The following is a 13,225-nucleotide window of genomic DNA, read 5'->3' on the forward strand; positions in this document are numbered from 1 at the left end:
AGGGAGGCAAGTCCTACCTGGAGTCCTGAGAGGCAGCCCAGCCAAAGGAACCATGAGGCCACATTTACAAAATACATGGTGATTTGGGCTCATGGGAATACACAGAAATCAACCATTTCAAATATGTTTTTAAAATCTGGATTTTGTTCTATTAGTCACTGAGATGTTTACCCAAAGCAATATGACTCTCTTGAGATTTAGGAGTAGGAGTAGGGATTAACTGTATTTAGTTGGTTTCTCACTAATTGTTTTGTATTTCTGATTTTAAAAACTTAATGTTACAAGGACTTAAATAAAGCCTCAATCACTCACATACATCAGGAAGTATATGTTTTCTGGAAAGGGTTTACCTATCTAAATTGCTTATATTCAAAACAAGCCCCTAAATTCAAATGAAAATATACTATAAACTTTTGAGGGTATAGTCACCCAGTCACCCTTATAACATTATGGAGAGTAAGATATACTAATATGGGAAGCCTAATCATAAAAGGCAATATACATAATGGTTAAGGACATGTGCTTTAGCATCAAATAGACCTGCATTTTTTTTTTTTTTTTTTGAGACAAGGTCTTTCAATGTCACCCAGGCTGGAGTGTGGCAGCACCATCACAGCTCACTGTAGCCTTGACCTGCCGGGCTCAACCAATTCTTCCACCCCAGCCTCCCAAGTAGCTGGGACCACAGGTATGCACCACCATGCCCAGCTAAATTTTTTTTGTTTTTTGTAGAGACAGGGTTTTACCATGTTGCCCAGGCTGGTCTCAAACTCCTTGACTCAAATAATCTGCCCTCCTCAGCCTCCCAAAATTCTAGGATTACAGGCATGAGCTACCATGCCTAGCAGTTAACTATTTTTGAACATTTGCCTTTTGAACATTGAGCCCAGGAGGTTGAGGCTGCAGTAAGCTATGATCATGCCACTGCACTCCAGCCTGGGTGAAAAAGCAAGATCCTGTCTCAAAAAAAAAAAAAAAAAAAAGCTAACTGCTTTTATTAATTTATATTTTGAAAACTACTCAGAATTATTAATGGTCCAAATTAATGTTTATTTAAATTCATCTATTCTAAGTAAAAGCCAAATTCAAGGGCTAAGATGAGAGAACTACAACAATGACTACTGGAACTTCTTTCCTAGTCCTGACCATAAAGAAGCAAAGCAAAGGGAATCATTGTGTCTCTTCTTTATGGTGCAATCAGAGCAAGAAAGACTGCTTTCTCGGCTTCCATAAGGATAGGAAGCATTGAAATCCCAAAATAAATCACATGGTAGCTACTACAACATGAAATGTAGCCTAGATTGCCATGTCTAAGAACATAATATATATATATACAAATATAATAATTGCATTACACAAGTCCAGGGCTAAAGTTACCCATGGGAAGTGTGGACAAATAGTCTTATTATGCTGTACTTTTGCATCCTAGGAATTATTAAGGAAAGGACCAGCAGTACAATGAGTTTTTCACTGTATGTCTGACCTGAAAGAAGAAAATCTTTTCAGAGGACTCCTCTCTCCCCTTCAGTCAGCAAGACAATGAGAGCTCTTGCTATAGAGTACTCATGGTCACTTCTTCCCCTGGTGTTCATAAACTAACATGGTTCCCAAGCACTACCTTGTTGGCTGAGGGAGAGTCCCCGCCTGTGACGGGAGGCAGGCTGAGGGCTGCGACGGCTGCTGTGGTGATTGCTGCTGCTGCATGCGATCCTGCAGGCTCCGTGCTTTTCGAATACTGATTTGCAACTTCTTATCGACTAGGGCTCTGCTGTGCGTGCTACAGCTGGCACCATGCAGGGCAAGTCTTAGTTTAGCTAAAATGCAAAAGAAAATATAGCAGAAACAGAACACAAAACACAAACAAAAATAAAAAGAATAAAATTGAACAAAAATGAGCAAAGATATGCAGTAAAACTCAAAATATGTAGCAGGAATGCAAGGCACGGACCATGCATATGCTGTCCAGGGCAAAGAGCTGCCTCTGGCTATAAGGAACATTGATGGAAGCCATGGAGGCCAAACAGGTTAATCCAAATTAAAAAACAAAACAAAACTAAAATAAATCAATAAGATAAACCGGTGCCTCCATCTTAGAGATTGCCACTCTTGTCCAACTGACCTGTCTGACTCTGGTCTCCACACTCTACTCTCACCCCTCTCTTCCCAATGGCCAACAGCAGAAATAAGATCCAAACCTGTATCTCTCTTTATAGACCACAGCTTCTTGTGGGTCACATACAAGAAGCCGATACCAATTCTAAGCCTTAGTCTCTTGCTGTAAGCTTATGGTGCTGCATACTATGAAGGTAGGGGAGAATCAGAAAGAATCAAATATTGAAGTAAAAAGTCACAGGCCTGGGAAGTCATAGCCAATTTATTCAGTTTTCCTTCTATAAGCTCCAACTCACTAGCCAGTGACTAGCAAAAAAGCAGACTAATCTCACATATGAGGTCTAACTTTATCCTGGAATAAGAAGGTAGGCATGACTGGAGAAATCATCTATGGATTCCTTGCTGAGGTTATTCTGGTAAATATCCATAGGCCACAGTGCCAGTGCCAGGTACACTTAGAAATCTAAAGGGCAAAAACAGCTAACGGGCCTCAGTTTGGGAGAGCAAGAGTGAGGAGACACAAAAACTGTTGTCTGAGTGACAACACTAATAATACCTATTGTGAAGTTAGTCAAAAGTGCCATAGCCATAGCAGTTAGAGTTACTTACAGATAGCTTCATTACAGAGAGCCAAAGCTGCAGCACAGTCTCCTTTCTGTTCCAGATGCAGTGACTCTTCAAATACTGACTCTGCCTCTTGCAGGGACCTCTCAAAGCCGTCACTCCTCCCTGAAAGGGCCAGCACTTTTCATTTTCATTACAATTCATTCCAACTTTTCCTGTGTACTGTTGTTTCCCTTCAGTACACAGAGATCCTTGCTGCTGAGCCACTGGTCTACCCTTATTCCAACTGTTCATTGCTATTAAGAATTCTCTGAAACAAGCAGGACATTCATTTTGCCTTAACCGAGATGTTACCAAGGCCATGAAAGAGAGGCATGCCATTAATGGCCACATCTTCTAACACCAAGACTCTTAGGAAGTCCCTCAAGGAAAGAACAAAGTATTCCATATAGCAGAAGGGTAGGTTCTTATGCCTGGAAGTGAACTGCTCTTTCCCAGTGCAATTCTTGCCAACTAGTGTCAGAACACCCTTGATGTCGACTGAGACCTTCACTGCTAAGTTATGGCAAAGGTAGCTTCATTATTCTGTGGACAACCATCCATACCACTTATTTACTTCACCAAATCACAGTCCTTTATGCACCACCCTAAACTGGAAAATCAGTACACCTCTTAGTCACAGATGGTCTACACTTGCTAATCCAATGTATCTGCCAGGGCAGTTGAACGGCCTTCGTTCCTGGTTTGCATATACATACTTTTCATAAGCATTGCTAAGTATTTACTTTCATCATGCTATTCCTCACCAAAACTACCCGCAAAGAAGTCAACTTCCCATACAGCGAGCAGGGAATATTCCATCCTTCTCTCAAAGTGAATGTGTGCCAAAGCAGGAGCAGAAGAGTCTAAAAACAATACCAGATGAAAAGGCTAGGAAGTACAGGCAGAGAAATTTTTGTAAAAGAACTCTCATGTTTATGTATCCCTTGCCCTCTACTTACTCATAATCATAAATTGGCAGCAAGCTGTAACATAAGTTCACCTACAAATGGGATTGCCAGTGAGCCTTCACAAAGTTGCAGGGGGAAAAAAAAAATGTCTGAGTTACTTCTCCCATAATGTCCCTCATCCTCCACTTACCTCCAGCTGGACATGGTAATAAAGGCTCTTCCACATCCCTAACATTCACTTCCTAATTCATCATGACTTTTTGAGAGCAATGGGAAGACAATGGAAACAGCAGGTTGGTTCTGAAGAACTTGGCACTCAGGATCCACTCTATCTCTAGAGATGTGGTTTCCCTTACTTCCCAGACCTGAAGTTCTCTCATAATATTTGTAATCAACTAAATGTATACAACCTTTATAATCAGAGGTAGTGCCTAGAGCCATTTTTTTTAAGTTCTCTACTTTATGGAGATCTAGACAAGGCACAGTTGATCACTGTACTAAATTTTAATTCTTATCCTCCAGAATCTTAGTATTCCATTCCTTGCTCATGCAGGAAATGCTGAACCACAGTGTATGGAAAATTGACAATGAAAGATAGCCAGTGGGATCTCCTCCTAACTTTAATCTGTTGCCCAACTGGCAGAGAGAGAAAAAAAGGAAAGGAGAGAAATGACAAGACCCCTTTATTCAGAAGCAAAATAAACCTGGGACACCAATGTGATTATAGCTTGAGGTCAAAAAGGGAAAAAAGACTATCCAAATATAGAGACAGCTAAGTATTAGGAATTTAAAACTAATTTGGAAACGAATACAATGTCTTGGGAAATATGAGGCAACAATTACCTTGAATCAAAAGAGAGTAGTATTAAAGGAAAAAAGCTGCCCCCAAACAGGATTACTTGGCCCAAGAAGATTCTCTAAGTGTATATAAAAAGAGAAACATGGTCAACAGAAAACAGCCAAAAAAGTTAAAAGCTTGCACTTACAAACTTGGACCTTTATACTGCTTTAGCACAATTTGTTGTAAGTGGGGTTTCCAAATTATAAAAATAATAAAGTCATTTTATAGGGAAAAAAAAAACTAAGATATAGGTTTCATGGCCTATTTAAGGTAGATATCTCAGCTTGGCTGAACTTTTTTTTTTTTTTTTTTTGAGATGGAGTCTTGCTCTGTGGCCCAGGCTGGAGTGCAGTGGCATGATCTTGGCTCACTGCAAGCTCCGCAGCTGAACTATTTTGAAGGTTAGTCTCTTTTGGTACAAAGTGACATCCTAAAAAAATTCTAGGAAGAAAAAAAGTCTAACGTGGGGCAGTTGTGGAAGTCAAGTCATGCAAATTGTTTGAGGTTAGAGAATCAATTGTCTTGGTATCAAAAGTAAACTGGCTTTGTTCTTGCTCCTGTTTGGCAGATCCACTTCCCTGATGCTCCAGGTGGAATATTTCATGGGTATGTTTCTTCCCAGCAAGTAGAATTCCCCTTGCTGTCAGTGTGGCTCACTGCCATTTTCAGCTATTTCTGACTCAAGGCTAGTTTTATTTACACCTTCAACAGATGTTCATGGGAAACATTATTCATGAACAATACACTATCTCTAATAAACTTAATAGATGTGCCCCAAATCAGGGCCTATCTCCAGTTAATAGTCTTGTCACATCCTACTCTAACTTGTTCTCACTGTAATGGGTGAATTAAGATTTTAAAAATTATTTTGCTAAAGAGAAGACAGGGAACTTACAAACTTAGATGTATTTTTCTACCCTTTCTGTCTTTCCCCATCACCCACAACCTAATGCTCACAACAATTACCCTGATTCTGCAGTTCATCCAAATCCATGAAGCGGCTAGGATGAGGGTTAAACCCTTTCGCTGCCTCTAATTCTTTCTCCCGTTTTCTTCGAAGTTCCTGTTCCTGCGCCCTCCTGGCCACCTCTTCCTGCAATTCATCCAGTTCACTTTTAGAAGATATCTCCTCACCTGTAATAAAAGCAAGGGAGAAGTCACTACATTTCCATTACCAAGACTAAGTACTTGATGAATTTTTAACCACTGCAATACTTTCCCTTTGGAATTATTGCTTTCAGTTTGGAGTTTATTTATTTATTTATTTATTTATTTATTTTTTATTTTTTATTTTCTTGAGACGTAGTCTCACTCTGTCGCCCAGGCTGGAGCGCAGTGGTGTGATCTTGGCTCACTACAAGCTCCGCCTCCCGGGTTTACGCCATTCTCCGGCCTCAGCCTCCCGAGTAGCTGGGACTACAGGCGCCCGCCACCGCGTCCGGCTAGTTTTTTGTATTTTTTAGTAGAGATGGGGTTTCACCGGGTTAGCCAGGATGGTCTCGATCTCATGACCTCGTGATCTGCCCGTCTCGGCCTCCCAAAGTGCTGGGATTACAGGCTTGAGCCACCGCGCCCGGCTATTTATTTATTTTTTTGAGATGGAGTCTGTGTTGCGCAGGCTGGAGTGCAATGGCGCCATCTCAGCTCACCGTAGCGTCCGCTTCCTGGGTTCAAGTGATTCTTCTGCCTCAGCTTCCTGAGTAGCTGGGACTACAGGCACGTGCCACCACGCCCAGCTAATTTTTGTATTTTTGATAGAGACAGGGTTTGACCATGTTGGTCAGTCCGGTCTCAAACTCCTGGCCTCATGATCCACCTGCCTCGGCCTGCCAAAGGGCTGGGATTACATACAGGTGTGAGCCACTGCACCAGGCCCAATTTGGAGCTTTTATTTTGGATAATGCTTCCCATAATCAGATTCAGGATGGCACTTGGGCCAAGAATAATAATAATAATAACAACAGGCCGGGCACAGTGACTCATGCCTGTAATCCCAGCACTTTGGGACGCCAAGGTGGGAGGATCACCTAAGGTCAGGAGTTTGAGACCAGTCTGGCCAACATGGTGAAACCCTGTCTCTACTAAAAACACAAAAATTAGCCAGGCTTGGTGGAAGGTGCCTGTAATCCCAGCTACTCAGGAGGCTGAGGCAGGAGAATCACTTGAACCCGGGAGGTGGAGGTTACAGTGAGCCAAGATCATGCCATTACACTCCGGTCTGGGGGACAAGATCAAGACTTCGTCTCAAAATAATAATAATAATAACAATAACAACATTTATTGAGTGCTTCACAACAATGGTATTACACTGAACATTTGCTCAGCGCTTACTATGTGCCAGAAATAGTTTTAAGCACATTTACATGTATTATTTCATTTAATCATAACAACAACTTACAAGGTAGATACTATTACCCCCATTTTAGGAATGAGGAAACTGAGTCACAAAGAGGATAAATAATTTGCCCAAGGTAAAACAAATGGGAAATAATGAAGCTAAATTAAAGTCAAGTAGGTTAAATTCATAATCATGCTTTAATCATTAGAGAACACTTTCTACCAAGTGTTGTCACTGACTGACTGGGGAGCTTCAAGCATGTCATTTTCTCACCCTTAATTTCCACCACCTCTTTGAATTTGTAAAATGTCCACAGCAGTAAAAGTCCAATTTTATAAACCTTTCTAGATGGATCTAAATAGATCTAGAAGGATGTCCATAAAAAATTAAGTGAAAAATTGAGTGAGAGAAAAACATGTATAGTATGACTTCATCTTACTTTTTAAAAATGGTGCTTACCTATATATATGTACATAAACTTATCTATGTACTTGTGTAAGCATAGAAAAAGACGGAAAGATATATACTACAATGGTAACAGTGGTTCCTTCAATTTCAGGAGGCAAAGGGCAGATTATTGAATTACTGGACTTGATTTACCTCTGTAATTTTTTAAAAGAGTATGCAAAGTTACCATATAAGAATGTTTGTTTTGTGTCTTACTAAAATGGTTAGATCAAATTGTGGGGCATAAATAGGGCTTGTTATACAAAGAGGATGGTGGGGTGATATGGTGTGTGAAGAATCTTGTCATAACTCCTTGCTAATTATCTTTTACCAATTGAAGAATGCTGTTGGTGAATTCTATCCAACTAGTCCAGAATTGAGGACTATTCAGGAGATCATGAGACTCAGTCTTTAGTGCAATAAAAAAAATCCTGGCTATCTGAAGAAAAGGGAGAATAGTCTCATGCATGATTCACAAGTTTCTCAAAACAATGTTATTCAACATGAAATAAATTAAAATATGGGGAATAAACCAAATGTATAATTACAATGGGAAGCCCAAATTTCTTCCACGTGTCTCTTAACTGTAACTTACTAGAGCACAGGATTCCAGAGATGTCTGCCTTTCTAGGCATTGTTCTGCTCTGCCAGATATCTGCAACCTTTAGTGTACATACCTAAAAGGGTTCATGCCTTTTTATTACTGCTGCTGCAGGCCTTTCTTGCTGCTACCTCTAAGAATTGTCAGTAACTATCAAGAGAATTGGTAGTAAGACTAAGATATTTAGCCACGGGTAAGGATAAATTTGAATTGCTTATTTCCAAGTTTTGCAAATAGGCACATATGTACCCCTTTGGTATGTCAATTCATAATACTAAACAATAAGAAATCCATTTTCCAAGAGGCTGTCACTAATCCAAGGAAAGCCCTAGGATCTATTCTTCCGAAAAATGGGGATGTTATTAACACTGTTCACCATATTTCTGTCCCTTCTTGCTCCCACAAGGGCTCCCTCCAAGTAGAAAGAAATATTCAAGCAGGCTGTGATGAAGAACAAAAAATAGATAAATCCAAAGATGGAGCAACTGAAATGACTCTACATTTACATTCTGATGGAATACTCAAACTGTAACTGTCCTTTTTTTTTTTTAAATGGAGTCTCACTCTGTCACCCAGGCTGGAGTGCAGTGGCACGATCTCGGCTCACTGCAACCTCCACCTCCCAGGTTCAAGCAATTCTCCTGCCTCAGCCTCCCAAGCAGCTGGGACTACAGGTGCACACCACTACGCCCGGTTAATTTTTTGTATTTTAGTAGAGATGGCGTTTCACCGTGTTGCCCAGGGTCGTCATGAACTCATGAGCTCAGGCAATCTGCCTGCCTTGGCTTCCCAAAGTGCTGGGATTACAGGTGTGAGCCACCGCACCCGGCCTATAACTGTCCTCTAATTTCAAATGTACTCAGGTAAGTCTGGTCCCCAGACAAAACTGCTGGTCAAATCCAGTGTCCTTCTGCTTACCTGAGAAAGGCTGACTCTTTGTCCAGCCACCCATGGATGCTGTGGAGTCCACCTCCAGGATGCTACTACTGTGCGACTTTGGGATATGACGCCAGGAAGGAACCAACCCAGCTGATCTCTTAGCACTTGGATCCCTTCAAAAGAGAACCCAGAGTCTAGTGAAAGCATGAAAGCAGGTTACAGTAACATTCCTAGGACTAAATCTCTCTCTCAAAAAAAAAAAAAAAAAAACACATCAAACTGACATAATTAGAGCTTCTGCTAAATTACTTCTAAAGAATTGAAATATCCACTCATTCTCCTATCTAATCTCATCTCACCTCATTCACATCTTGTGCATCTAGCACAGTATCTGGTACATAATACGTATTCAAAATCTGTTGAAAGTATTAATGAACGTATTGGTTTCATATCTATTTCCTTCTTTCTTACTAAACCTTTGTACCACCTTCTCATAAGTAAAACTGAACAGGATCCTGCGGACAGGAAAGAACATTGAGGGAGTATGAACATGTGGTTATCACCTTTCATTCCTTTCAAAGCAGCTCTACTATTAGAAAAATTGCCTTGGCTGGGTGCAGTGGCTCACGCCTGTAATCCCTGCACTTTGGGAGGCCAAGGCGGGCAGATCATGAGGTCAAGAGATCAAGACCATCCTGGCCAACATGGTGAAACCCCATCTCTACTAAAAACACAAAAATTAGCTGGGCATGGTGGCACGCGCCTGTAGGCCCAGCTACTAGGGAGGCTGAGGCAGGAGAATCGCTTGAACCCAGGAGGTTGCAGTGAACCAAGATCGCGGCACTGCACTCCAGCCTGGTGACACATCGAGAGACTCCATCTCAAAAGAAAAAAGAAAGAAAAAAGAAAAATTGCCTCTGTGGCAACTCAGTAAAAATAATGTATGGAGATTTGAAATTTATAAAGAAAACTGAGCCCTACGGGCAGGGTGCAATGAGTGCTAATAAACTGTCATCATTATTATGAATACTATTAGCATCATAAAACACAGAGTCCCAGTGACCCAAAAACAAATCAAAATAAAAACTATCCCATCACATTGGGTGTGGTGATTCACACCTATAATCCCAGTACTCTGGGAGGCTGAGGTGGGTAAATCACTTGAGCCCAGGAGTGAAAGATAAGCCTGGGCAAAATGATGAAACCCCACCGATACCAAAAAAAAAAAAAAAAAAAAAAAAAAAGCAATGACAACAACAAAACACTATCCCAAAACAACATTTGGGTTTCTTCTCTGATTTTAGGATTACATAAGTTTTAATTCACTAATCCATTCTTTTTGAGATGGAGTTTCACTCGTCACCCAGGCTGGAGTACAGTGGTGCAATCTTGCCTCACTGCAAACTCTGCCTCCCGGGTTCAAGTGATTCTCCTGCCTCAGCCTCCAGAGTAGCTGGGACTAGAGGTGCACGCCATCGTGCCCAGCTAATTTTTGTATTTGTTTTTTGTTTTTTTTTTTTTTTTTTTTTTTTTGAGACGGAGTCTCGCTTTGTCGCCCAGGCTGGAGTGCAGTGGCGCGATCTCGGCTCACTGCAAGCTCCGCCTCCTGGGTTTACGCCATTCTCCTGCCTCAGCCTCCTGAGTAGCTGGGACTACAGGCGCCCGCCACCGCGCCCGGCTAATTTTTTTTTTTTTTGTATTTTTAGTAGAGACGGGGTTTCACCGTGGTCTTGATCTCCTGACCTTGTGATCCGCCCGCCTCGGCCTCCCAAAGTGCTGGGATTACAGGCGTGAGCCACCGCGCCCGGCCAATTTTTGTATTTTTAGTAGAGACAGGGTTTCACCATGTTGGCCAAGATGTTCTCAATCTCCGGACCTTGTGATCCACCCACCTCAGCCTCCCAAAGTGCTGGGATTACAGGCATGAGCCACCATGCGGTGGCCTACTAATCCATTCTTCTTTTTTTTTTTTAGATGGAGTTTCACTCTGTTGCCCAGGCTGGAGTGCAATGGCACGATCTCGGCTCACTGCAACCACACCTCCCAGGTTCAAGCAATTTTCCTGCCTCAGCCTTCCGAGTAGCTGGGATTACAGGCGCCCACCACCATGCCCGGCTAAATTTTTTTTTTTTTTTTTTGTATCTTTAGTAGACACGGGGTTTCACCATGTTGGCCAGGTTGGTCTCGAACTTCTGACCTCGTGATCCACCCACCTCAGCCTCCCAAAGTGCTGGAATTACAGGCGTGAGCTACCGCAGCCAGCCTAGTCCATTCTTTTCTTTTCTTTTCTTTTTTTGAGATAGAGTCTTGCTCTGTCGCCTCGGCTGGAGTTGCCATGGCACGAGCTTGGCTCATTACCACCTCCATCTCCTAGATTCAAGTGATTCTCCTGCTTCAGCCTCCCAAGTAACTGGGATTACAGGCGCCCGCCAGCATGCCTGGCTAATTTTTGTTTTTTTAGTAGAGACGGGGTTTCACCATATTGGCCAGGCTGGTCTCAAACTCCTGACCTCAAATGATCCACCCACCTTGGCCTCCCAAAGTGCTGGGATTACAGGCGTGAGCCAACATGCCTGGCCTAATCTGCTCTTTAATACATTTTTTTACTGCATATATTTAAGGTATACAACATGATGTTATGAGATGTTATGAGAGACAGTAAAATGGTTACTATAATTGAAGGAAATTAACATACCCATCATCTCATATAGTCACCCATTTTTTTTGTTTGTTTTTGTGGCAAGAGGAGTTAAAATCTACTCATTTACCATGAATCTCATATGCAGTGCAATTTTATTAATTGTAGTCCTCATGTTTTACATTAGATCCCTAGACTTGTTTATCCTACATATCTGAAAAATATGGAAATCTTCACAAATTTTTGTGTCACCTTTGAGCAGGGGCCATGCTAATCTTCTCTGTATCATTCCAATTTTAGTATATGTGCTACCAAAGCAAGCACTAAACAATTATTTCATTATCCTTAGCAAATTAAGACAGGTACAGAAAACCAAATACGGCATATTGTCACTTATAAGTGGCAGCTACATGATGAGAACACATGGACACACAGAGGGGAACAACAGACACGGGCCTATCAGAGGGTGGAGGGTGGGAGGAATGAGAGGATCAGGAAAAACAATTAATGGGTACTAGCTTAATATGTGGGTAACAAAATGATCTGTACAACGAACTCCTATGACACAAGTTTATCATAACAAATCTGCGCATATACACCCTGAACTTAATTTTTTTTAAATTACTTTATACATAACTGTACTTCAAAGTATTTCAAAGATAACTGTACATAGAAAGTTCTCTCCTTTCTCAAGTGCCTTTGTTCTTCCAGCAGAGGGTGCTGTTGTTATAGGAAGTTGATAGAGCACATAGTAGCAAAGGCCTTCCCTCCACTTGTCTAAACCTTGCCTGAAAGCCCCAAGTAGGTGGCTCACATTGCTGCAAGGGACAGTGTCACAACTGTTCAAAGGTCAAACAATACCTGTAGACATTTGAGCTCTCAGGCAGGGCTGCATCCAGGCTGACGGGGCTGCTGCTGTTCCTCTCACTGCTTTCATAGCCAGATTCCATTCGCTGGATTAGTCGGGGGTGCTGCTCTAAAAGGTGAGAGCCTGGCCGTGCTGGGCCCCAGTGCTTGTACTGGGGGCTTGGTCCACCAAATTTAATGTCATAAGAAGGTGGCTTGCTTGGTTCATCTGGTATAAATTCTTTAGCTATCCCAATCAAAAGACAGGTATGGAAAACGAGGTAGAGTTAGCATTTGCCTAAAATCAAGACCTAACTAACTCCTCCCTCTGGCTACTTACTCACTGAACTCATATCCTTAAAACACCCAACATCAGAGTAAAAATGCCCCTTGCCAGATGTACCAAAAAACCCAGGTTTTAAAAAGACACAAATCAACTTTATTCAAAAGCCCAATTCTTCCCCCATTCTTCCCTTATCTCCTCACCTGAATCCTCAGAAAAGGGGCTAAGCTGGGTATAGCCACAGTGCTTCCTTTTGTCCTTACTAAAGATACTGTCAATATTCAGAGATTCTCGTTTTGGTCTCCATGTTGGACGATACTTGCTGGAAGAACTGGATTTTGACTCACTGCTGGTACTCTCTATTTCCCAGTCACGAGAGTGTAAAGGTAGGGTCTTAGGAGGTTTTTTGTCAGGCTGGTCTCCTCCCCTACCCCCACAGTGGGAGCCTACATTGGTCTGAGAAGCCAGGGATGGTCTGTTATGGATCATATTGCTGACTGTCTCTTTAAAATCCCTCAGCCTGTTGGTGCTGCTGGATGGTTTGGAGGCATTTCTAGGAGCCTGCTTCTCTTTCAGTGTTTCTCCTAAAAACACAAAGAATGAAAGAAATATAGATGTTTAAAGTGATCATGGATACTAGATCCCAGTGTCGAAAAAGCAAAGAAAAGCCCTTTGAGCAGAAAGGAGAAGCTAACAGTCTGGAGCATGACAGAAGTTTGATAGAGT

General features: G+C 41.8%; 1 protein-coding gene, 1 non-coding gene and 1 pseudogene across 30 annotated transcripts in view; 1 reads left to right on the forward strand and 2 right to left on the reverse strand.

Moving 5' to 3' along the window:
- LOC105466020 (ubiquitin specific peptidase 54) overlaps positions 1-13,225 on the reverse strand; it is a 118,393-nt gene that overhangs the window by 15,848 nt on the left and 89,320 nt on the right. For 26 of the 29 annotated variants that reach the window (XM_011714806.3, XM_011714813.3, XM_071069734.1 and 23 more), the window contains 6 exons: positions 12,703-13,083; positions 12,232-12,463; positions 8,772-8,905; positions 5,434-5,601; positions 2,722-2,841; positions 1,619-1,814 (listed from right to left, as the gene is read on the reverse strand). In XM_011714806.3, coding sequence (XP_011713108.2) covers positions 1,619-1,814; positions 2,722-2,841; positions 5,434-5,601; positions 8,772-8,905; positions 12,232-12,463; positions 12,703-13,083 — 1,231 coding nt within the window. The remainder of the gene's footprint in view (positions 1-1,618; positions 1,815-2,721; positions 2,842-5,433; positions 5,602-8,771; positions 8,906-12,231; positions 12,464-12,702; positions 13,084-13,225) is intronic. The other 3 variants (XM_024787978.2, XM_011714824.2, XM_011714818.2) reach the window with 1 other exon arrangement.
- Positions 8,062-11,463, forward strand: LOC139356271 (putative uncharacterized protein encoded by LINC00596; annotated as a pseudogene).
- On the reverse strand, positions 11,588-11,694 carry LOC112423908 (U6 spliceosomal RNA). Its single transcript, XR_003014514.1, has one exon. It is a non-coding gene; the product is annotated as a U6 spliceosomal RNA (small nuclear RNA).

This window comes from Macaca nemestrina, chromosome 9, assembly GCF_043159975.1.
Source record: "Macaca nemestrina isolate mMacNem1 chromosome 9, mMacNem.hap1, whole genome shotgun sequence".
NCBI lineage: Eukaryota > Metazoa > Chordata > Mammalia > Primates > Cercopithecidae > Macaca > Macaca nemestrina.